At 48.0% G+C, this 22,222-nt stretch overlaps 1 protein-coding gene across 2 annotated transcripts in view; it reads left to right on the forward strand.

The window, feature by feature from the left end:
* PLXNA2 (plexin A2) overlaps positions 1–22,222 on the forward strand; it is a 298,684-nt gene that overhangs the window by 258,624 nt on the left and 17,838 nt on the right. For both annotated transcript variants that reach the window (XM_006834051.1, XM_006834052.1), the window contains 13 exons: positions 835–952; positions 3,944–4,080; positions 5,485–5,652; positions 6,091–6,184; positions 10,342–10,581; positions 11,400–11,543; positions 11,890–12,124; positions 14,721–14,863; positions 15,632–15,900; positions 18,041–18,107; positions 18,347–18,493; positions 19,962–20,121; positions 20,372–20,475. In XM_006834051.1, the coding sequence (XP_006834114.1) occupies positions 835–952; positions 3,944–4,080; positions 5,485–5,652; positions 6,091–6,184; positions 10,342–10,581; positions 11,400–11,543; positions 11,890–12,124; positions 14,721–14,863; positions 15,632–15,900; positions 18,041–18,107; positions 18,347–18,493; positions 19,962–20,121; positions 20,372–20,475 (2,026 nt within the window). The remainder of the gene's footprint in view (positions 1–834; positions 953–3,943; positions 4,081–5,484; positions 5,653–6,090; positions 6,185–10,341; positions 10,582–11,399; positions 11,544–11,889; positions 12,125–14,720; positions 14,864–15,631; positions 15,901–18,040; positions 18,108–18,346; positions 18,494–19,961; positions 20,122–20,371; positions 20,476–22,222) is intronic.

Consider the following 22,222-nt stretch of genomic DNA (forward strand, 5'->3'; position numbering starts at 1 on the left):
CCCACAGCCAGCAGACTCCACTTACTCTGTTTTGCTTGGAACTCTTGTGTTGGGCTCTCACTATCTCCCCAGATTATCTATTCCCTTTTAAAAACTCACTACAGGAGACAAACCACTCACAATTGAATCAGCTTGGCAAATATGCCTTCACACCCTCTTTTAGGGAGAGCTGCAATGTTTGCTTGTCACGTAGGAAAGAACACCAAGGAAACTGTTGTCATAGGTCTCATTCTTGGACATTTTGTTTATTCCACAAATACTTACTGACTACCTACTTATCCAGTGCTAGGCACTGTGCTAGCCCCTTGGGCACTGTAAGTCTGCTCATAGAATTAAGTAACAGAGCCTATCAGAGGCACACAGGACGTTTCTAATTGTTGTTGGGTTGATGGCAACTCCACGCACATCAGAGTAGAACTGTGCCCTACAGGGATCTCAGTGCTTTGTGTTTGGGGGGAACAGATTGCCAGGGCTTTCTTCCAAAGTGCTTCTGTGTGCAGTGGCATCAGCTGGGTTGGTGTCACTCAGGTGTATTAACTCATGGTGAAGCCACTGTCTGGGAGGACTCGAACTCCCAACCTTTCAGCTAGCAGCGGAGCACAGTAATCAAGGCACCAGGAACTCCACACAGGACTTTAGGGATGACCTGGCCCAGCCCTCTCACTCTACAGATGAGATGAAGCTCAGAGTGGGAAAGCTCTTGACCCAAGGTCACACAGCTACATTGATGATGGTGGTCCAGTAATGAAGAGTGTCACCCATTACGCTGAGCACGTGGGGCAGGACAGTCTGCTCTCACCAAGCCTCTCACTAAAAGGTTTGTTGTCTCTGCAGGATCGTCTGTGAGATGGGCCATGCCCTTGTGGGGACCACCTCTGGGCCTGTACGCCTCTGCATTGGTGAATGTAAACCCGAGTTTATGACCAAGTCCCACCAACAGTACACTTTTGTGGTGAGTACAGGGTTCAGGACCAGGCAATGCAAGAAGGGGCAGTGGGGCAGGCTACAGTCACTCCTCTGTTCAGACCTTTCCTAGGAAGGCTCCAATGCCCCTCCCAACCCATGCTGCACCTGACTTCTCAAAAACCAAGTAGGAAACCCAAAAGGGGAACTTTTAGCAACGCTTCTTTGCAACCCTGTCTTCCTAGTGTGGGATACAGCGTGTGATTTTAACAATGCTGTGGAAATGTTGGTATTTCAGAGGGCCTCGGGTCAAAGTTCTCAACAGAGCCCAGACGAGGGGTAGGGAGAGGCTAGCCCCTGTCCCAACAATGTGATATCTTAGTCCAATTCTGGTTTACTGAGGACATGTCACCTGAAGGAACTAATTAAATGATTCTATATATATCCTCTTTGCTTTTTGCCAAGGATATGGTAAGTGAGACTATAGCGAAGTTACTAAAAGCATGCCAGGCCCACCAGAGTGTGACTGTGAGGTTACTCACCCATACATACATGCTTACACCTACAAACATCTCTTTATACTCAGGTAACAGGTAACAGAATCACGCAGGCTTTCTTAAAGCAGGCACTGTATTCATCCTGAATCAATAACTTGCTTTTTGTCACTCACCTACAACACCACATTGAGTTCTTCATTAAAAATATTAACACCAGTGAATAGGTTCAAGCCAGTCTTGCTAAAACTTTTGAAAAATCATTAGACCAGAAATTCTATTCTCCCTAAAGCATGTTACTGTTCCGCCTAGGTATTGCTACCTCTGCCGTCTTATTGTGGCACCTCCACCTCTTTTTTGTAAAATTTTTATTGTGAATTGAGTCATGATCGTTTACCTGGGAGAACATCAGCTTTACATTCGTCCTATTGTATTTTGTTCCATTGCAATGATTACAATCCCTCCATGCATTTGCTTCCATTCCCTCTGTTTTTTTTTGTTGTTTTTTTTTGGATGTACACGAAAGCACTCAGCAATATATAACCATTCAAACAACCAAAGGCATACCTTGCAAGTCTGCTCCCTGGCCGCCAGCACACAGCCCCTCTTCCTTTCCCCAGCCACTCTGTCTCTCCACGTCATTGTCACTGCTTCTTTGGATAGGGTCCTGCACTGCGCTCTTCTTCCTTGATGCTCCCAGGGCCCTCCGCTACTGGACTATAAGATCAATCACTCCCCTCCTTTGGTTACAAAACGTTTACCTTTACACTTGTAACATTCACGGTCAGTCCTGAGAGCAGTTATTCGCTATTGAATGAGAAGAGTCTTATCCTCCACCTCTTTCTTGTACTCTTCTTCACACTCCGATGAGCGAGTACCACTACTGATCTGTAGCCAGCCGACTCCGTCTTCTGCCCAGTGCCAACTAGAACTTATATGAGACACAATCATGAAAGGACTAGATAGGGAGAGATTTCTAGACAGGCAGTTGGGATGGGTTCTCGAGATCTTTTAGCCCACCCCTCTCACTTGTCAGAGGAAGATACAGAAGCCCAGAGTGATCTAGACTTTTGTCTCAGTACACACAGCCAGTGAATGGCTAATTCATACCTTATACTTGGTGGTTGATTCAAGGAGCTCTGGTAGTGCCATAGTTATGAGTTGGACTGCTAATCTCACAGTCAGTAGTTTGAAACTACCAGCCGTTCTGTGGGAGAAAGATGAGGTTTTCTGCTCCTGTAAAAATTTACAGCCTCGGAGACCCTATACAGGGTCACTATGAGTCGGAACTGACTCCATGGCACACAACCACCACCACCATCACCAGTTGGTGGTACAATAGGATTCTCATCTTCCACGTGAATGGAAGTGGCTCTGTAGGATAAGCACTGGACTGCTTAACTGGTAAGAGAAAGAGAATGCTTTCTGCTCCCACAAAGATTTACAGCCTTGGAAAAACCTATACAGGGTTGCTGGGAGTCAAACCCAACTCAAAGATATTTAACAATAACATGCCAGACACCCAGATTTGATTCTCAAACAATGTCCCTCAAGCATTGTCAGTGGAAGTTTGTGAGTTGTTGTAATGCTGAACATATTTCAGTGGAGCTTCCGGACTAGGTCAGACTAGGAAGAAAGTCCTGGCAATCTACTTTCAAAAATCAGTCCATGAAAACCCTACGATGCCAATGGTCTAATAAGATACTGATCGTTGGGGATGGCTCAGGGCCTGGTAGCGCTTTCTTCATTGTACAGAGGGTTGCTGCCGATTGGGTGGACTCAACAGTGGCTAACCTGTTAATAGCAGCACCAGTTGCTCAGTTAAATGCTCTGCACTGCAGGCAGGGACATACTGCTCTGCAGGCAGGGACAATGCCTTTCTGATTTAGGGCTGCTGCATGATGCCATCTAGTCTGGATGACCTTTCTTTTAAGCTTCAGGCTTACTTTTACAAATTAGTTAGCTTGCTAGAAGGTGTAGGCCAGCAAGGTGCCATCCTCTGGAGAAGCCGTGTTTAGCATTTATTGACAGCTCTCTGCACCAGGCCCCATGCTGTGTCCTTTCCATACTAAGCAAGGGCCAGAAGGACCTGTTCAAGGCCATTCATGGAGGACTTTTTGCCTCTTGGTGGCCCAACCCAGGAAGGGACACTTTATTCAGCCCCATTGATTTTGTGCCCAAAAAAAAATCAGTACAGGTGCTAGATAGAGAAGCATTTTTAAACTGTTCTCAATTTGTAAGCTAATTGATAGATTACTCAGTGTCAATCTGCCTCCCCATCCATGTTATGCGCATGAGCCTATGCAGGGAGTTAATTAATTCCAATGCATGGCCCCTTTTGACTTTTCTGAGGCATACTAGGAGCCTCCTTTTAGAAAGGGTCCCAGCTCCAACGTAAGCAAGAGAGGACTTGGGGTTGTAAAGGGCAAGAGAAGTACCTCCACTCTGAGCATGGAGATAGTCCATCCTTCTGTCCCTATGTGTAGCCATGATCTCACCCTTTGGACAAAACCTCAGCTGTGATCTTTTCTCTGCTTCTTCCAAAGAACCCTTCAGTGCTGTCACTCAACCCCATCCGAGGGCCAGAGTCAGGAGGCACTATGGTGACCATCATGGGCCATTACCTTGGGGCTGGGAGCAGCGTGGCAGTGTACCTAGGCAACCAGACGTGCGAATTCTACAGGTGAGATGCTCTTCAAGGCCCACTCAAAGCCTGCACGTCTAAGGTGTGTGTCCACATGTTCCTGCACATGTTAGTACACCCATCGCCCCATCACTTCCATATGATCTGCCGCATCCTGGGCACAAACACCGCTACTGCCCCTGCAAGAAATGTGCACACCTGGTCAGTTTATATCCCGTTTATCAGAGGGGCCGGAGCCTTCTAAACATAACTTAAGTCTCTGAGTGAGGATCATGAGAACTCCAGGGTAAGAAGTTGCCTCTGCTCTTCTCGGTATCAAGCATAGAAGCCTTGGTGTTACAGTGGTTAACTGCTCCACTGCTAACTGAAAGGTCAACGGTTCGAACCCACCAGCTGCTCTGTGGGAGGAAAGATTTGGCAATCTACTTCCAGAAAGGTGACAGCCTAAGAAACCCTACTGGCCAGTTCTACTCTGTCCCATGGCGTCACTGTGAGTCAGGATTGGCTCCAGGACACACAACAATGGTGTGCTGGCTTGAGAAATAAAGAGACAACAGGGTCCCAGCTCTTCCTAAGCTCACTGATTCCCACACCTTCTATTTATCAGACTCTCAGCTAAGCCCTGGGCACTAGATAACCATGAGACGCTTCTGAAAGGATTCATGAATGAGAACCTTGTCCAGAACTTTTTACCTGATGGTCCCCTCCTTGGAGTCCCTGGGTGGTTAACATGCTCAGCTGACAACCAAAAGTCTACCCGGCGGTGCCTTTGAAGAAAAATCTGGGGCCCTTAAAGACTCTATGGAGCACAGTTCTACTCTGACACACTTAGTTTCCATGACTTGGAGTCAGCTGATGGCAACTAGTTGTTTTTGGCTTTTTTTTTTTTTTCCATTTCCTTCTTGGACAATAAACTCCGTAAGGGATAGGGTTTTGTGTTCACCTGGTATGGTGCTGAGGGTTAATGCAGTCAGTTTGAACTGCAAGGTTGGCAGTTCAAGCTCACCAACTGCTCCTCAGAGGCTTATATAGGGTCAGTATGAGTTGGAACTGACTCAAAGGCACTTAACAACAACAACCTATGCATAGTAGATGCTCAGTAAATATGTGTTGTCTGACTGAGCAGACTCTAAGCACCACTTATGCACATTCTAGAAAATCCCAAGAAAACCAGCTTCCCCATAGCCCATACAGCTGTGTCCCTGCCCCACAGTTTCTAACCCTTCTCCAGTTCCCTCCCTCCCCAATCCAACCAGAACGGGAACTTGAGTAGGAGGAGAGCATTGACTACACCTCTGAGGGATGTGTCCACAGGGTAGAGCATAAAAGGGCAGAGGAACACTTGGTGAGCCATACCCTAAAACAAAGCAAAACTCCTCTTCAACACAGAGTGTTCCCGTTACCAGGCCCTTCTCACAGTACCTTCTGCTGTCTTCCTGTTAGGCGCTCAATGAATGAGATTGTGTGTGTCTCACCCCCATCGTCCAACGGACTGGGCCCGGTCCCTATTTCGGTGAGTGTAGACCGGGCTCACGTGGACAACAGCCTACAGTTTGAGTACATTGATGACCCCCGTGTCCAGCGCATTGAGCCAGAGTGGAGCATTGCCAGGTGAGGTGAAGGTGGGAGGTATGCACCCAAGTGTAGCTGTGAGGGGGATCGCAGGGTTCTAGGCTGTCTGCCCCTTTAAAGACTTACAGTCTCAGAAACCCTAAGAGGCAGTTCTGCTCTGTCTTATAGAGTAGCTAGGAGTCAGAATCAATTCGATGGCAGTAGATTTGGTTTTTTGGTTTGAGTGGTGCAAACGGTTAATGCACTCAACTGCTGGCTGTAATTGGAGGTTCAGGTCCATCCAGAGGAACCTCTAAAAGTCTGGGCAGTCTAATTCTAAAAAAGCAGCCATAGAAAATCCTATGGTAGTGCACAGTCCTAGTCTGACACACATGGGGTTGCCATGAATCACAATTGACTCAATGGCAACTGGTCAACTGGTCATGCCAGGTAACTGTTTAAGAGGGCTTTTACCTAATAGCCTCTGCTTGTTCCCAGTGGCCACACACCTCTGACCATCACGGGCTTCAACTTGGATGTCATTCAGGAGCCAAGGATCCGAGTCAAATTTAATGGCAAAGAATCTGTCAACGTGAGTAACCACTGGCCCCTTCCGGCCATCAGTCAACAGAGCTTACATGTGGGTACTGTGCGGTGTGGTGAGCTCCCTATTAGACTCCAGAGAGCTTGGCTGCCAGAGGAGCAAGTTGGCTCAAGATTCTGAGCCTGGAATCATGGCCCCGTACACCTGAGCCTTACAATGACTTTTATAATTATGGTATAATTATTTCTTGTCAGGAGGTGATATAGTGAGTGTTTAAAAGAAGTACTGGCTTCTGAGCTTATGATAGGGCATAAAAGGTCTCCTGTTTTATAGCACATTCAACTTGGAATCCAACAAAAAGTGGGATGGGGAGGTTGGAGAAATTCTGGTGCCAGATGCAGACGTTTCTGGATTTGAAGCAGGTCTCTGCTAGCTGTCCAACTATGATCAAGTCATTTGACCTCTCAGAACCTCATCTCTCCTTATAAATGGTGGTGAGAGGATTCGCAGCACCTGCCCTTGACGGCATGAGGTTAGCACTCCGTAAACATCCATCACTAGATGCAGATGATCCTGCCCCAGGTGCTGCGGCAGTCAGGTTGAACATTTTACTTTACTCCTACGTATAGATCTGTGTCATTTTATTTATTTGTTTATTGTCCACTCTAGATTTTTGTGGGTTTTAAAGAAGTTCTCTGTACCCTAAGAGTAAAATGACTGATACGTTGTCCTAATTTTTTCAGTTTGCTCTACTGGCTCCATCTGACTAATTTCAGCCAATATTTTCTGAAGCATTATTACATTCATAATTATAGTCCGGAAGATGCTATTACAGCCATTATTTTTCATATGAATTGCTGTTATTACTGCTTTGACCTTTGGGGGATTAACTAGGCTGAGATGGAGATGGGGAAGATGGTGCTGTAGCTACCCTATTACCCTTGACACATTTCCAGCATGCTTGAGAATTCCTTAGGGAATACAGAAATCTGCAAAATGATGGTGTGCTATAGTCATCTTGAAGGTCATCTTATCAACCCCCTCATGGTCCAGATGAGGAGACCTAGGACAGAAAGACTCATCCAGTCTTATAGTGACTGGTGGCAGTGCCAGGAAAGACCCCCAGACATCCTTAGTTTTCCTAACCAGATGACATGAGATGCTGGTGGGCTGATATTACCATCATGCCAAAGTCCTGGGACATTTGTACCATACCTACAGTACCCACCATGGATACAACTCTTTGGGCTAAGTGAACACGTGCCTTCTTATGCTAAGTTTGGAGCTTGGTCTACTTCCAGACTGAATGTAAAAGCTCACAACCATCTCCAGTCTTTGAAACTCCAAGGCCTCAGTGGAGGAGAGGAGGTTGGAAGCAGGAATGGGAAGGGTAAGCTCAGGAATAATATAGACTCCCTGAGACATGTTGCTTACAGAGAAACTTTTGTAGCCTGATTATGTGACGGACAAACTTGACCTCCAAGAGCCATAGCATTTGTCCTTGGGAAGCCATTTGAAGAGTAGCTAGAACTAGGAAGAAGACCTCTTCTAAACTCCGTATCATCAGTCCTAGCAGGCTCAGCTCCTAGGACCCAGTCACAGCACTGCATGGGAATCTCCCCCAGCAGCCGCCGATCCCCACCCACCCTGGTCTCAGTGCTTCAGGGAAAGGAGCCCTGGTGATACTGTAGGGTAAAAGCAGTAGCTTTCTTCAAGGGAGAAAAGGTGAGGCTGTCTGCTCCCAGAAAGATTTATAGCCTTGGAAACCCTATACACTGATGACTGTGGATTAGGAAGAGATGGGAACCATCGACTTGTTGCCGACTGCCCACAAGGATAATTATGTAGGTGTGTGAGTTTTCCATCAAGCTGGGCTCCAGAATGGGAGCTCACAAACTCTGTCTACCCAGAGCCTTCTCTTCCTAGAAGTGATGAGGAAGAAGCATCCTCCTCCTACCCCACCCCCTATCCCTGCTTGAGTCCTGTTGTACCCTCAGCCCACCTGGGACTACTTCTTGACTTCGGGTTTTAAAGCAGCCCTCAGTGGGTTATGAGGAGGGCTGAGCTGAAGGCCACAAAACCCAAAGAAATGCTTGGCAAACAGAGTGCCAATGCAGCACAGGGTCAGAAGCAGATTCCACTTGTTCTGGAGTGATTTGCTTATTCATTGAAGAGCCCAGTCCAGGGGATTGGGTCAGAGCAGGGGAGGCCAGAAGGGACAGAGTGCACTGGGACTGGGTGTCGTTCCTACAGAACCCAGGTTTGGAAGTCCCTGGCTCATTTCTACCCTAGCCCTAATGTTCCTTATGCCTCACTGTCCCCAGCTGACCCATGGAAGGGACACAAGGTTCCTTAGGGCTGCTGAACTGTAAGGTGAAAAGGACTGGACTTGGGCACTGGCCTCTAACATACCATGAAGCCCACAGTGAACGTTTTTATTTAAACTCAGCTTCTTCCGGAAAGGGAAAAGACACGCTTGGACTAGAAGCTCGGACAGAACTTCTCTGCAGACTCAGTGGTTTTTTTGTGTGGGGGTTTTTATTTTGTTTTGTTTTGTTTTTTTAGCAATTTCACAATGGTTTTGTTTTCTGCACATGAAGCCTGTGACTTGTGTGTGTTGGCCAGACACACACCATGTGTGGACCTGCCAGAACAGTGTGTACTGGAGCAGTCTGAGTTCTCCCAGATGCCCTTGGCTGTTGTTGGGACAATGTGGTTCCCAAAGTCAAAATCCAGCCACATCAAGCGGGAGCCAGGAAGAGAGCAGGGAGGAATCTGGGTGTGCTTCCCCAGCTGTCTGTGGGTCCTTTAATGATTTCTTCTGTCTGGCTACAGCCTGGGGTAGCCCCAGAACGCAATCATCCAAGGAGAGACTGGCACAACTCAGGCCAAGCAGGGCCTGCCTAGCCAGGATTTTCACTCCAAGATGAGAGTCTGAGAAAGAGTGGACAACAGAGATTGGCTGTTGATACCTAGCCCATACCATGGTACAAGGCTAGGGAGCAATTGGTGAGAGAAGAAAAGAACAAGATGTTTATAGATGTGCAGGTCCTATTTTTAAACTTTGTATTGGAAATGAGTGAAGGTTTACAGAGCAGATCATCAGCTTTACATTTAACAAATCATATACACTTGGTTTCATTTCAGTGATTGCAATCCCCTCCATGCAACATCAGTTACACACTTCCTCCTTGTGATTCTTGCTTCCATTCCAGCCTCCTTCCCAACCCTTGTAAACTTTGTCCTTAGGTCAATTCTGTCCTTTTGCTCTTGAACGCTTGACCATTCCCTGGTGAGCATACTTTACTAGTGTAGCTGTCCCTGCTATACACCTATTTACTGCTTGGCTGAAACTTGAGCAGGCTTATGCTCATTTGCCAATTCTTTATTCAAGAAACATTTACTGAACGCCAATTGTGTACTGAGCAAAGTGCTCACCCCACACTGCTTCCCACACCACACACACCCCCACACACACACTGCTTCTGCTCTATATCTTAATGCCTCCAACTTTCCACTTCTCTCATCCCAGGTACTACTCTTCCCTCTGCCTGGAATTTAGCTCCCTAGTCCCTACTCTCTGTTTAGCTAAGCCCTACTCATTCTTCAAATTTGTCACCCCCACCCTGCCCCAGGCCACTTGCACGCAGCACACACACAGACATTTAGTTCCGTCACACCCCTGTGCACATTTAATAGTGCTTGGGGCCCCCACTGTGCACCAGCCCCCTGACAGGGCTACAATGACAATGTCTGTTTAATTGTGTGTTTCTCCCTCTAGACTGTGACTGGTGTGGTGCTATAGGATAAACACTTTACTCCCAACCACAAGGTCGGCGGTTTAAACCCACCAGCTCTTTGGAAACCCTATACAGGGTCTCTATGAGTTGGAACTGACTCCCAAGCAGTTAACAATAACAAAAACAAAGCTGTCACTATTATACAATGATAACCCCAACACCTAGTGCAGAATCTGGAACAGAATAGGTGCTCAAACAGTTTTGGTGAATGAATGAATTGATTTGATTAAACTTTTTTTTTTTTTTAATTCACCTCTAGGGGGGCTTACCTCAAATAAGGATAAATACCTTAATGCTGACAGGCAGAAACAAACAAAGGTGTGGGGGGGAAAGAGTGACGCTCTCTGTCCAGCCAGGTGGCAGGTACTCTGCTTTCTTTGAATGCTTGCCTTCTGATTCCCCCAGGTATGTAAAGTTGTGAACACAACCACCCTTACCTGCCTGGCTCCCTCTCTGACAACAGACTACCGGCCCGGTCTGGACACTGTAGAGCGGCCAGACGAGTTTGGATTCGTCTTTAACAATGTCCAGTCCTTGCTGATTTACAACGATACCAAGTTCATCTACTACCCCAACCCAACCTTTGAACTGCTTAGCCCTACTGGGATCTTGGATCAGAAGCCAGGATCCCCCATCATTCTGAAGGTAGGAACTTCATGTGAAGTTACTGGAGAGGCACCCTCCTCTCAACTGACCTTCCTTGTCCTCCTCTGTACCCACGTGGACACCCAACGCTGTCATATTCCTATTAAAGGAGGTTGTGTATAACTGTTAACTTGTTGAACCCCAATATATCTTGTACTCGGGATTCTCAAGAAATACTTCAGAATATTTGTTTTATCCTCGTGGACTTTGGGACCCATCATTTCTCTTTTCTGTCTTCTTCCATGATCACAATAACCTGCACATATGTTTCAAGAGGTCGCAGTTCTATGCTGTCTCTGCCCAGACATTTTTCTATACAACCACATTCATATGCACCCCCTTCTTTCCTGTACCCGAGAAGAACTATTGGTTAAACATTCAGCTGCTACCCAAGAGGTTGGCAGTTCAAACCCTCCGGACACTCAGCAAGAGAAAAGCGTGTCCATCTGATCTTGTAAAGATTATAGTCTCGGAAACCCTATGGGGCAGTTCTGCTCTGTTGGATATGGTTTCTGTAAGTTGGAATCAACTTGAAGGAAATGCATTTAGTCTGGATCCTCCCCAAACCCCAATTTTCACTTCTTCAGTGTTTCATTCCCCCTTCCTCTCTCCCACTCTTGTCCTCCCTTTCATTCTTCCCTCCCTTCAGTTTCTTTGTAAATTGTGGTTGTTAGAAGTTCCCTCCAAAAACCTGGCTCATGGAGTCATTCATTGGTTTTTTGCACTGCTGCCCTTCCCCATTCATCACTTTCTGAATAGGTGATTAACTTCTGCAAGCATGCATCAATTAGCCCTACTACGATTTCTCTTTTCTACAGGGCAAAAACCTCTGCCCTCCTGCCTCTGGAGGTGCCAAGCTCAACTACACGGTGCTGATTGGAGAGACGCCTTGCGCTGTCACTGTGTCTGAGACACAGCTCCTCTGTGAGCCGCCCAACCTCACGGGGCAGCACAAGGTCATGGTGAGCAAACCTTCTTCTTTGATTACTTACTCCTCTCAGCACCATGCTTGCATAATCTGTTATGAAGAAAAACTCCCTTGTCCAGTACAGACTCAATGACTCTTCCTACCTCATTGCCTGACCCACACCCTCCATATTGTGTCCCCTCCATGTTCTACATTAAGTGGGTGGGAGCTGAGAACACAAGAAGAGGCAGGCAGAGAATTAGCAGGAAGTTGTTTTGTAGCCAATTCTGCACTGCAGGGTTGTGGTCTGCAATGTCCTTGCTGAACCGGCAAGGGTTGGATGGCATGCCGGACTCTACACCTGCGTGCATTGTGTGTCTCTATGTGTGTACAATGCACAGGTTCACGTGGGCGGGATGGTGTTCTCTCCTGGCTCGGTGAGCGTGGTCTCAGACAGCTTGCTGACGCTGCCGGCCATTGTCAGCATCGCAGCGGGTGGCAGCCTCCTGCTCATCATCGTCATCATTGTCCTCATTGCCTACAAGCGGAAATCTCGGGAAAATGACCTTACTCTCAAGAGGCTTCAGATGCAGATGGACAACCTGGAGTCCCGGGTGGCTCTGGAGTGTAAGGAAGGTAAGTGGAGGCCTCGGTCCCCCACTTCCTGAAGCCTTCTTTCTTCATCTGCCTTCCTCTGCCCCTCCCCACTTCTAATGCCACCCCCATCCACTTCACCTCTGCTCTCCCACAGACTTATTTTACCTTGTTGTTAGCTGCATGTGAGTCCCCAAGGACTCATGCCTGATCATACAAACTCTGTCGTAGTCATGTTCCATTCCTGTGATCCGTTGCAGATTGTTGCAGATCAGACCTTTTGCTCTTGTTGTTGTTGTTAGTGGGCTCTGACTTCTGGTGACACCATATGTACAGAGAACTGCTCCACAGGGGTTTCCAGGCTGTGACCTTTCAGAAGCAGATTGCCACACCTTTTTTCTGAGGTGCTTCTAGGTGGTTTTGGACCACCAGCCTTTTAGATAGGAGTTCAGCACTTAACCATTGTGCCACTCAGAGACTCTTCATTTGCCCTTATTCCCCACTCCAAAACACACACACACACACAAACCCACTACTATCTCATCCATTCCAGCTTAGCAAACCCATAGGACAGAGTAGAACTGCTCTTTAGGATTCTCAAGACTGTAAACCTCTATGAGAGCAGACAACCTCTTTTAGCCGCAGAGCAGTTGGTTGGTTTGAACCCTAGCCCAATGTTTAACCCACTGCACCACTAGGACTCCTTTTGTCCTTGTTGTTGTTAAGTGTCTTCGAGTCAGTTCTGACTCACAGCAACCCTATGTAGGGTTTCCAAAGAGCAGCTGGTGAATTTGAACTGCTGACCTTGAAAGTTCAAACCAACCTTGTGATTCAGTGCATTATCCCATAGCACCCAACCAGGACTCCCCTTTTGTCCTTTTGTTGTTGTTGTTGTTGTTAAGTGTTGTTGAGTAGGTCCCAACTCATAGCAACCTAGTATAGGGTTTCCAAGGAGCGGCTGGTGAGTTTGAACTGCCAACCTTGTGGTCACACTAGTACTCCCTTTCAACTCATAGCAACCTAGTATAGGGTTTCCAAGGAGCGGCTGGTGAGTTTGAACTGCCAACCTTGTGGTCACACTAGTACTCCCTTTTATCCTTGGGGGTCAGAGAATTCCCATTAAGATTAGTCACCCATGAGGACCCAGGTCTGATCACATTGTTCTGGTCCCATCTCCATCCTGACTCACCTTTTAATCTGGCCAACTTCCTCCCCTTCCTAGACCCTGAGTCTCCATGTATGAGAGCCTCCAGTGCCTGTCTTCTCAGCCTCTAGATGCCCCCATTAGAGGATCAGCTCCCCTGTAGAAGCAGCCCCCACTCAGATGGGAGAAAGCCTCTGTTCTTTCCCTACTGCACCACCTCCCCACTGCACCCCACCCCCAGGGTTTGTTTTCTCTCAGTGCTGGAGGTTGAGCTGATCCCAAGGCCTCTGCTTGCTGGTGTCCTTGGCCATGGATTTGCGTGGGAGTGGAGATTGTGTTTTGTTCCATCTCCCACACAACCACAGCCAGGAGGTGAAGGATATACCTAGCATCCTCTTGGGGCTGAGGACCCAGCAGGCTCTCTAGGTAAACATCTCAATTAGGAATCAAAACATTTCTCTTTTTGATGCAAACATCAAGATCAGAAACAAGCCTGCTGAAAGAGGGGGGCTAAGCTGGAAAAGGGTGTAGCAGAGGCTCCTTCTAGGACTCGGAGGGACTGGTGCTATGGGGAGATCTACCGCTGATAAGGACCTCTGAAGCCTTGCACTGCCTAAACTCTCCCATAGGCCAAGGATGCGCTTGATAATCAGGATGTCCCAAAGCTCTTGCATTGTGACTTACTCACTTCTTTGGAAAAGGGGAGCCAAGCTGCCTATTGTGATTTTACCTGATCCTCTCAGCCAGTCTTCCACCCACACGCACCACCCATAGATCTTTACTGAACAGGCCCATGCTTAATCTTTTCCTTTGTTTTAATTACATCTGGAAAACACAGCAGGAGTTCTGGTGACACAATGGGTTAAGCATAAAGCAGCTAACGTCAAGATCAGCGGTTCAAGCCAACCAGCCACTCTGTGGAGAAAGATGCAGCTGTCTACTCCGAAAAAGACTGACTGTCTTGGAAGCCCTAAGGAGCAGTTCTGTAAAGTCACTATGAGTGAGAATCAACTCAGCAGCAGTGGGTCTTGGTTTGGGGAATACAAGCAAAGAGGAGAAAGTAATACACAAGCTGCAGACCAAACCAGTCGTTAAGTCACTTCCAACTCATGGCAACCCTATGGTGTTTGTTTTTGTTTTTGGTTTTTTTTGTGTGGTTTTTTTTTTCCTGTGGTGTTTTGTAGAGTTTCCAACGGGTGTGATCTTTTGAAGGAGATCACCAGGCCTTTCTTCCAAGGTGCCTCTCTCTAGGTGGACTCCAACCTTTTGATTAGTAGCTAAGTTCTTAACTGTGTGTGCTGTTCAGGGACACCATCTAAGAAATGTAATCTAGAGGCCACCTCAGTCCTCTCTGGTGATAAATCCCTATAACCTTCCTGCCTCTCCATCCTTCCGTCCTTCCCTTCTTCCCTCCCTCCACATGCTTCTCTGCCTTTCTCCTCCTGGGCCCGAGGTTCCCATCCTGAACCTCCCTGTCTCCCTGCACTCCCACAGCTTTTGCTGAGCTCCAGACAGACATCAACGAGCTGACCAGTGACCTGGACCGCTCAGGAATCCCCTACCTGGACTATCGAACCTACGCCATGAGAGTTCTATTCCCAGGCATTGAGGACCACCCCGTGCTGAGGGAGCTGGAGGTAAGGCCTGGGTATCCTAGGAAATCCAGATGGGAGCCCAGCAGCACTGAGCCAGGTCAGGAGTAAGGAGGGCAAGTTGTTGATCACAGCATCATAGCCGCAGGATGTTTCTGATCAAGAGGGACATGGCCTCTTTTGAATGATGCCAGTGTGAGATTCGTTGTTGGTCACTTTTTAATTCATACCTGAATTAATTAAGACCCTGCCTCATTCCAAAATGGATTTGAGGTGGCTTCGAGAGAGACATTGCCACAGTCGCTGCGGCAGTGAGCTTCAACCTAACAGTGATTGTGAGGAAGGTGCGGGACCGAATTGGGCAGTGTTTAGTCCTGTGGTACACAGGGTCACTATGAGTCAGAACCTACAGGACAGTACCTGCCTACAGCAACAGCCAGAGAAAAACAGGACTCTGGAAATTTTGTTTGTTCACGTTTTCATTTGTTTTACTAAAAATAATGCATCAGGGCAGAGAGGGGTATGGGAAGCTAGTGAACAGAGCAAGTAAGTCCAACTGGGAATCTCCTCTTGTATCCTTGGGAAAGTCAGATTGTATCCTCCTAGGGCTCTGCTCTGCTAGCCTAACCCAGGAGAAGGCTAGAACCAATCAAAGACCTCCCCAGAGACCAGCCCAGTGCCTGGCCAGGCCTTCATGGTTGTGGTGGGGTAATTATAGGCATTTCAGAGAGGGTCCTGTTGCTGGTATCAGTCCCAGCAAATACCCTCAGCAAGGCTGTCCCCTGAGGGTGCTGGTCCTCTCACCTACCCCAGGTGCAGGGGAACGGTCAGCAGCACGTGGAAAAGGCCCTGAAGCTCTTTGCCCAGCTCATCAACAACAAGGTGTTCCTGCTGACCTTCATCCGCACCCTGGAACTACAGCGCAGCTTCTCCATGCGCGACCGTGGCAATGTGGCCTCGCTCATCATGACCGGCCTGCAGGGCCGCCTCGAGTATGCCACTGATGTCCTCAAGCAGCTGCTCTCGGACCTTATCGATAAGAACCTGGAGAACAAGAACCATCCCAAGCTGCTTCTCCGGAGGTATGACCTGTGGTGGGGACCAATGGGGGCCTCTTAACAGGGATGCATATCCCCCATTAGGGTAATACCCCATATGCAGCAGGAGTAGATTTCCACAACCCAGAAAAGACTTTGGTACAGAACAGCCTGCTCCATGAATATCCCAGACACAGGCTCTGATCTTCCCTTGGCCTAGGGAGACTACAAAGATTGTCTCAAGCCGCCAAAGTGCAGAGGAGGATGTTTCAGCCGCAGCCCCAGCTTTGCCACCTGCTAGCTCTATAATCTTAGGCTGGTCACTTGATGTCTCTGATAGTTTGATTCCTTTATCAATGTGTAGTGGTTACGAGTCAAGCTACTAACCTCAAGTCAGCAGTTGTGCAGCTGTTGTGTAGGAGGAAGATGAGACTTTCTGCTCTGGTAAAGATCTACAGCCTCAGAAACCCTATGCAGGGTCACTAATGAGCTAGAACTGACTCGACAGCATACTACCAACACAAGCCCCAAAATGAAAATAATAACACCCCTTTTTGCATCTCTCTCCTCACACATCTAGAGCGGTGCTGTCCAACATAGTCCAATACTAGCTGCATGTGGCTGTTAATGAGAGTGAAATAAAATTAAAAATTCAGTTTCCCAGTTGCCCTCGCTTCATGGCAAGAGTTCATTAGCTACATGAAGCGTGTAGTGATGGCTGGATTGGTCAGCTCAAATAAAGAACATTTCTACCATCACAAAACGTAGTAGGCTGGAGATTGGGTGGCTGCTTGTCTCTTCTAGGCCCACCTTCCTGGATCTCCATCACCAACACTCTGCCACACACCGCTACCATTTCCTGAAGACCCAAGGGTGTGGATGCCAGAACACATTGGCATCCAAGAATGTCAGAATCCCTCCCCTCCACACCACACCGCTCCTCTGTAACCTTCTCCCAGGAAGGCCCCACGTGGGGTACACAGGGAGGAAGGAAGTCTGGCTTTGTTTTCCAGTACTGAGCCCCCCTCCTGCCAATCTGAACATTAAAAACTCTCATTAAGAACTGTTGTATTTAAATTAGAGTTAATCTCAGGCACAATGCTGGGAGATGGTACTGGGAGGGGCCTGGGGAGAAAGCTACAATCTCTTCTGCTATTGTCTATCTTTCCTAGGCCTGAATTGCTGAGTGGCCCTGGCAAATGCCTGGGATTTACGACAAACAGAGGGTATAATTTGTACCACGTGTAGGGAATTAAAATACTCCTCCACCCCCACCCCTCCAACACCACCAACACCCCCCCCCACTCCAACCCTGGCACCCCCATCACTCAGGGTCTGTTACTGTTGCTTTTTCGTTCCTTCCAATTACCCAAATCTGCAGTCCAGGAAGGGGGGATGGGAGGGAGGAGCAGCAGTTGCAGAAACTGCTCCCTTGTTAGCTCTAGCACTGTGCTTTACCTGAGGGGCTGGGATCCAAGATTGTGTGGCCACATTCATAATCCTTCATTCTTATACATATATAGCTTAACGGTGCCAGGCACTATCTGCAGCAGTTTCCACATATGAACTCTTACAACCCTTACAAACTCTCTATGGGGAGACGTTGTTTATTAGTGTCTGCATTTAGAGACTGGGAAACTGAATGTGGAGCCGTTAAGTGACTTGTCCAAGGTTATACAGCCAGAGTCAGATTTTGAACTCAGGCAATGTGAGCCTAAGCAGCCCCGGGAAGCCCAGAGTTGAAGGACACAGGAGAGAAGGGGCATAGCTCCCTAAAGCTGAGTGTTTGGGTACGGCTGGGCAGGTACCCGGAAACACACAGTGCTCCAGCTTGGAAAGAATTCCAGAGGCCAGAAACGAGTGCGGAGAACTAGTTTCTCTTTAGGCCTTTAGGTCTAGACCCTGTCTCAGATCACAGCCAAAGCCATTCATAGTACCACAGCCCATTAGGGATGAACCATCCTGCCCCTTCAATTTAGAAAGCCAACTGGGGCCCAGAAGAAAGAAATCCCTGTCCCATTCACGTCTGTAGTTGCTGGCAGAGCTGGGCTAGGACCAGAAATCCTGGTCCCCAGACCCATGCTCTAATTGGCTTGTTGTTCCCTGGGGCCATGGTTCACACAACAGGCTTCTCCACCGAGACCCCTTCTAAGAGGACCAGTCTCATTTCTTCTCCCTTCCCCAGGACAGAGTCGGTGGCTGAGAAGATGCTGACCAATTGGTTCGCCTTCCTCCTGCACAAGTTCTTGAAGGTGAGAATGGGAGCCAGCTGGGCCCAGTTGAGAGGAGTAGGAGGTTGGTCCTTTGAGTCTGACCGCGGGGCTGCACCAGGACACCAGCCCTTGGGAAGGAGAGCGTGCCTTTCTTGGGTACTCCCAAGCACAACAGCCCAGTCAGCTCCTACCCAGGGCCATGGGGTGAGGGGAGGAAAGGAAGGGGAACAGCCTAGGAGTGGACCACCCTCACCATGTCCACTGTTCTGTACCCACAGGAGTGTGCCGGGGAGCCTCTCTTCATGCTGTACTGCGCCATCAAGCAGCAGATGGAGAAGGGGCCCATCGATGCCATCACGGGAGAGGCCCGCTACTCGCTGAGCGAAGACAAGCTCATCCGGCAGCAGATTGAATATAAGACCCTGGTGAGGAGGCCAGGAACCCAGGGGACAGTGCTTATACTGCTGCTTCGGATCTGCATGCTAGCCCCTGACGGCAAAGACATTCTGAGGAGGCCAGCTTAGGGGACAAGTTTAAGGGCACGCTCAGCGTACTGAGGGCTCAGGTTATCTGGCCATGTCATAAACCTGGGCTTCTACCCCTCCACCATCTCATTTGGTGGCCTGAAATTGCACTCCGTGTCTGGATTTAGCCTAGATGGGATCCCAGTAAGTCTGGGATAGTGGCAGTTCAGTGGTAGATTTCTCACCTTGCCTGTACCGCATGTGCAGCCGCCACGTGTCTGTCAGCAGAGCTGTGCGTTGCTGTGATACTGGCAGGTTTTAGCAGAGCTCCCAGACTAAGGTGGAGTAGGAAGAAAGGCCTGGTGTTTATTAATGCTTAGGTAAGGTGGTTCAAGCTCACCAGCTGCTCCTTGGAAACTCTATACAGGGTCGCTATAGGTCGGAACCGACCGATGGCATTTCACAACAACACAACAACAATGGCTAGTGAACATGAGCATTTCTTCATGTGTTTGTTGGCCGCCTGAATGTCTTCTTTGGGGAAGTGTCTGTTCTTGTTCTCTGTCCATTGTGTAATTGGATTATTTGACTTCTTATTGAGATGTTGAAGTGTTCTATAAAATTTATCCCCTGGTCTGATATGTCACTGCCAAAAATATTTTCCCGGTCTGGTGAAATCTTTTGATGCCTTTAAGTGTCAAACTTTTAGGAGGTCCTGTTGTTGTTGTTAAGTACCTTTAAGTCGGTTCCGACCCATAGCGACCCTGTACAGGGTTTCCGAGGGTGTAAACCCTTACGGGAGTAGAAAGCCTCGTCTTTCTCCCACGGAGCGGCTGGTAGTTTTGAACCGCTGACCTTAAGGTTCGCAGCCCGATTCGTAACCACTGCGCTGCCAGAGCTCCTTAGGAGGTCCTAGTCATCTGTTTTGTCTTCTGTTGTGTGTTTTCAGTTATGCTTGATAGAGCATTTATGCCATGTATCAGAGCCCCTACATTATCCCTGTTTTTTCATCGATGATCTTTATAGTTCTAGGTTTTATAATTAGGTCTTTAGTCCATGTTGAGTTCATTTTTGTATACAATATGAGATATGAATCTTAATTCATTCCTCGGCAAATAGTTTTCCAGTTTTGCCAACATCTTTAGTTGAAGAGACTCTTAATTTAATGTGTTTTGGCCCTTTGTCAAAGATCAACTGGCCACAGGTGGATGGATTTACTTCTGGGTACTCAATTCTGTTCCATTGTTCTGTGTGTCTTTTGTGGTACCAGTACCCAGCTGTTTAGCCTACTCTGGCTGTGTAGTAGGTTTTGAGATCAGGAAGTGAGAGACCACCTGTTTTGTTCTTCTTTTTTTAGTAGTATATGCTTATCCAGGGTCTCTTTCCTTTCCATATAAAGTTGGTGATTGGTTCTATCGCCTCTTTTTAGATCCTGAACTGCGTCAACCCTGACAATGAGAACAGTCCCGAGATCCCAGTGAAGGTGTTAAACTGCGACACCATCACGCAGGTCAAAGAGAAGATCCTGGATGCTGTGTATAAGAACGTGCCGTACTCCCAGCGGCCGAGGGCTGTGGACATGGACTTGGGTAGGAGACTGGTCTTGGAGTGTGGGACTGGAATGGAGAAGCAGCTTCCAGGAGGGAGCTTTAGGGTAGGGCATGGGAAGGGCAGAAGTGTCACTGGTCAGACGTGACTGTCTCTGTGCTGCCTGACACTTCTCCCTCAGGCTCCTAGATGTGTCTAGGCTTTCAGGCATGAGCCTGAGGGAGCCAGGGTTGTCGCGTCTCCACCAGCATCCATCTCACCCTGCTCCCTGCACCATCCCCTCCCACCCAGAGTGGCGCCAAGGTCGGATTGCCCGGGTCGTGCTGCAAGACGAGGACATCACCACCAAGATCGAGGGTGACTGGAAGCGTCTCAACACGCTGATGCATTATCAGGTGAGGGGGCTTTAGGGGGTCCAGTAACTTGACACGGGACCATCCATTTCCCTGAATGCTTTCTCTGTTTAAGGCTTTGTCTGCCCTTACATCAACCAATGAAAACCCAATGGATCAAGTGGGTCTGCTCTGCAGCCAATTAAAGGCATGGCACTGGAGGGACAGAATTGTATTTGATTGCACATGCTATTGACTTAACATCAGTCAACAATAACCATGTTGTTGGTGTTGTTAAGTGTTGTCGAGTCTTAGTGTTCCTGTATAGGGTTTCCAAGGAGTAACTGGTGAGTTTGAACCACCAACCTTGTGGTTCAAACCAGCCTTGCAGACCAGTGCTCATCCTACAACACCACACCAGGACTTAAACAGTAAGTGCTCTTAAATCAGTTCAGATTCACAGTGACCTTGTATAGGGTTTTTCAAGGAGCAGCTGGTAGGTTTGAACTAGTTCAAATTGACCTTGTGATCCAGTGCTTTAATCCTACAGTGCCACAATAGACCCTCAAGAGCCTGAAGGAGATTTTCTTATTTCCCCTTTTCCTCCTCCATGAGCCTAGAGTAGTGATTCACAGCTATGTTGTCCATTAGAATTCCTTTTTTGTGTTAAGTGCCGTCGAGTAGATTCCAATCCATAGGGACCCTGTATGGGGTTTCCAAGGAGCAGCTGGTAAGCTTGAACCAACAACCTTGCAGTTCAAACGACTTTGCAGTCTGACCCATTAGCCCACAGCGCCGCACCAAGACTCCTAGAATTCCTTGGGGAGTGTATAAAAGACATTAGTGTCCAGTCCCCACTTTCAGAGATTCTGATTAACCAGGATCTAGGGTGGTGTGGTGCTGTGGGTTAATGCACCAGACTGCGAAGCCGTTTGAACTGCAAGGTCGGCAGTTCAAGCTCACCATCTGCTCTTCGGAAACCCTGTATAGGGTCGCTATGGGTCGGATCTGACTCGACAGCACTTAACAACAACAACCGGGTAAACCCCAAGCATTTCTAGCCTATGTCTCTAACTCTTCAGAACAAAATGCATATTTGCAGAAGTCCTCTAAATAGAAAGTTACCATAAGGTGTTTTCTGCTTTCTTCTTCTTCTTGCCGTTGAATTGGTTCCAACTCATAGTAACATTTTGTAGGGTTTCTGAGGAGTGGCTGGTGGGTTTGAACCACTGACCCTGTGTTTCAAGCAGAGCTTGTGGTCCAGCACTTATCCTACAGTACCCGTGTATCGTAATGATGCAACTTACACTGTTGACCTGTAGTAGAAAAAGGTAGAGCCCTGGAGGTGCTCTGGACTGCTGACCACAAGGTCTGTGGTTCAAAACCAGCAGCCTCTCCATGAGAGAAAAGTGAGGCAGTCTAAAGAGGACAGGCCCAGAAACCCTAAGGAGCCGTTCTACTCTTTCCTGTAGGGTCACTGTGAGTGAGAATCAACTCAGTGTCAGTGAGGTCTGATGGTGTGGGGGTGGTGTGGTTTGTGGCACAATGGTTAAATGCTGTACTGGCAAGTGAAAGGCTGCTGGTTTGAACCCACCAGTGGCTCTGTGTGTGGGTGGGGGGGGGGCAGACCTAGCAATCTCCTCCTATAAAGATTGTTGTTGTTGTTAAGTGCTGTCAAGTTGGTTCTAACCCATAGTGACCCTGTATAGGGTTCCCAAGGAGTAACTGGTGAGCTTGAACCACCGACCTTGTAGTTCAAACCGACTTCGCAGTCCAGCACATTAACCCACAGCGCCACACAAAAATTGTT

The sequence above is a fragment of the Chrysochloris asiatica genome, unplaced genomic scaffold, assembly GCF_000296735.1.
Source record: "Chrysochloris asiatica unplaced genomic scaffold, ChrAsi1.0 scaffold00009, whole genome shotgun sequence".
NCBI lineage: Eukaryota > Metazoa > Chordata > Mammalia > Afrosoricida > Chrysochloridae > Chrysochloris > Chrysochloris asiatica.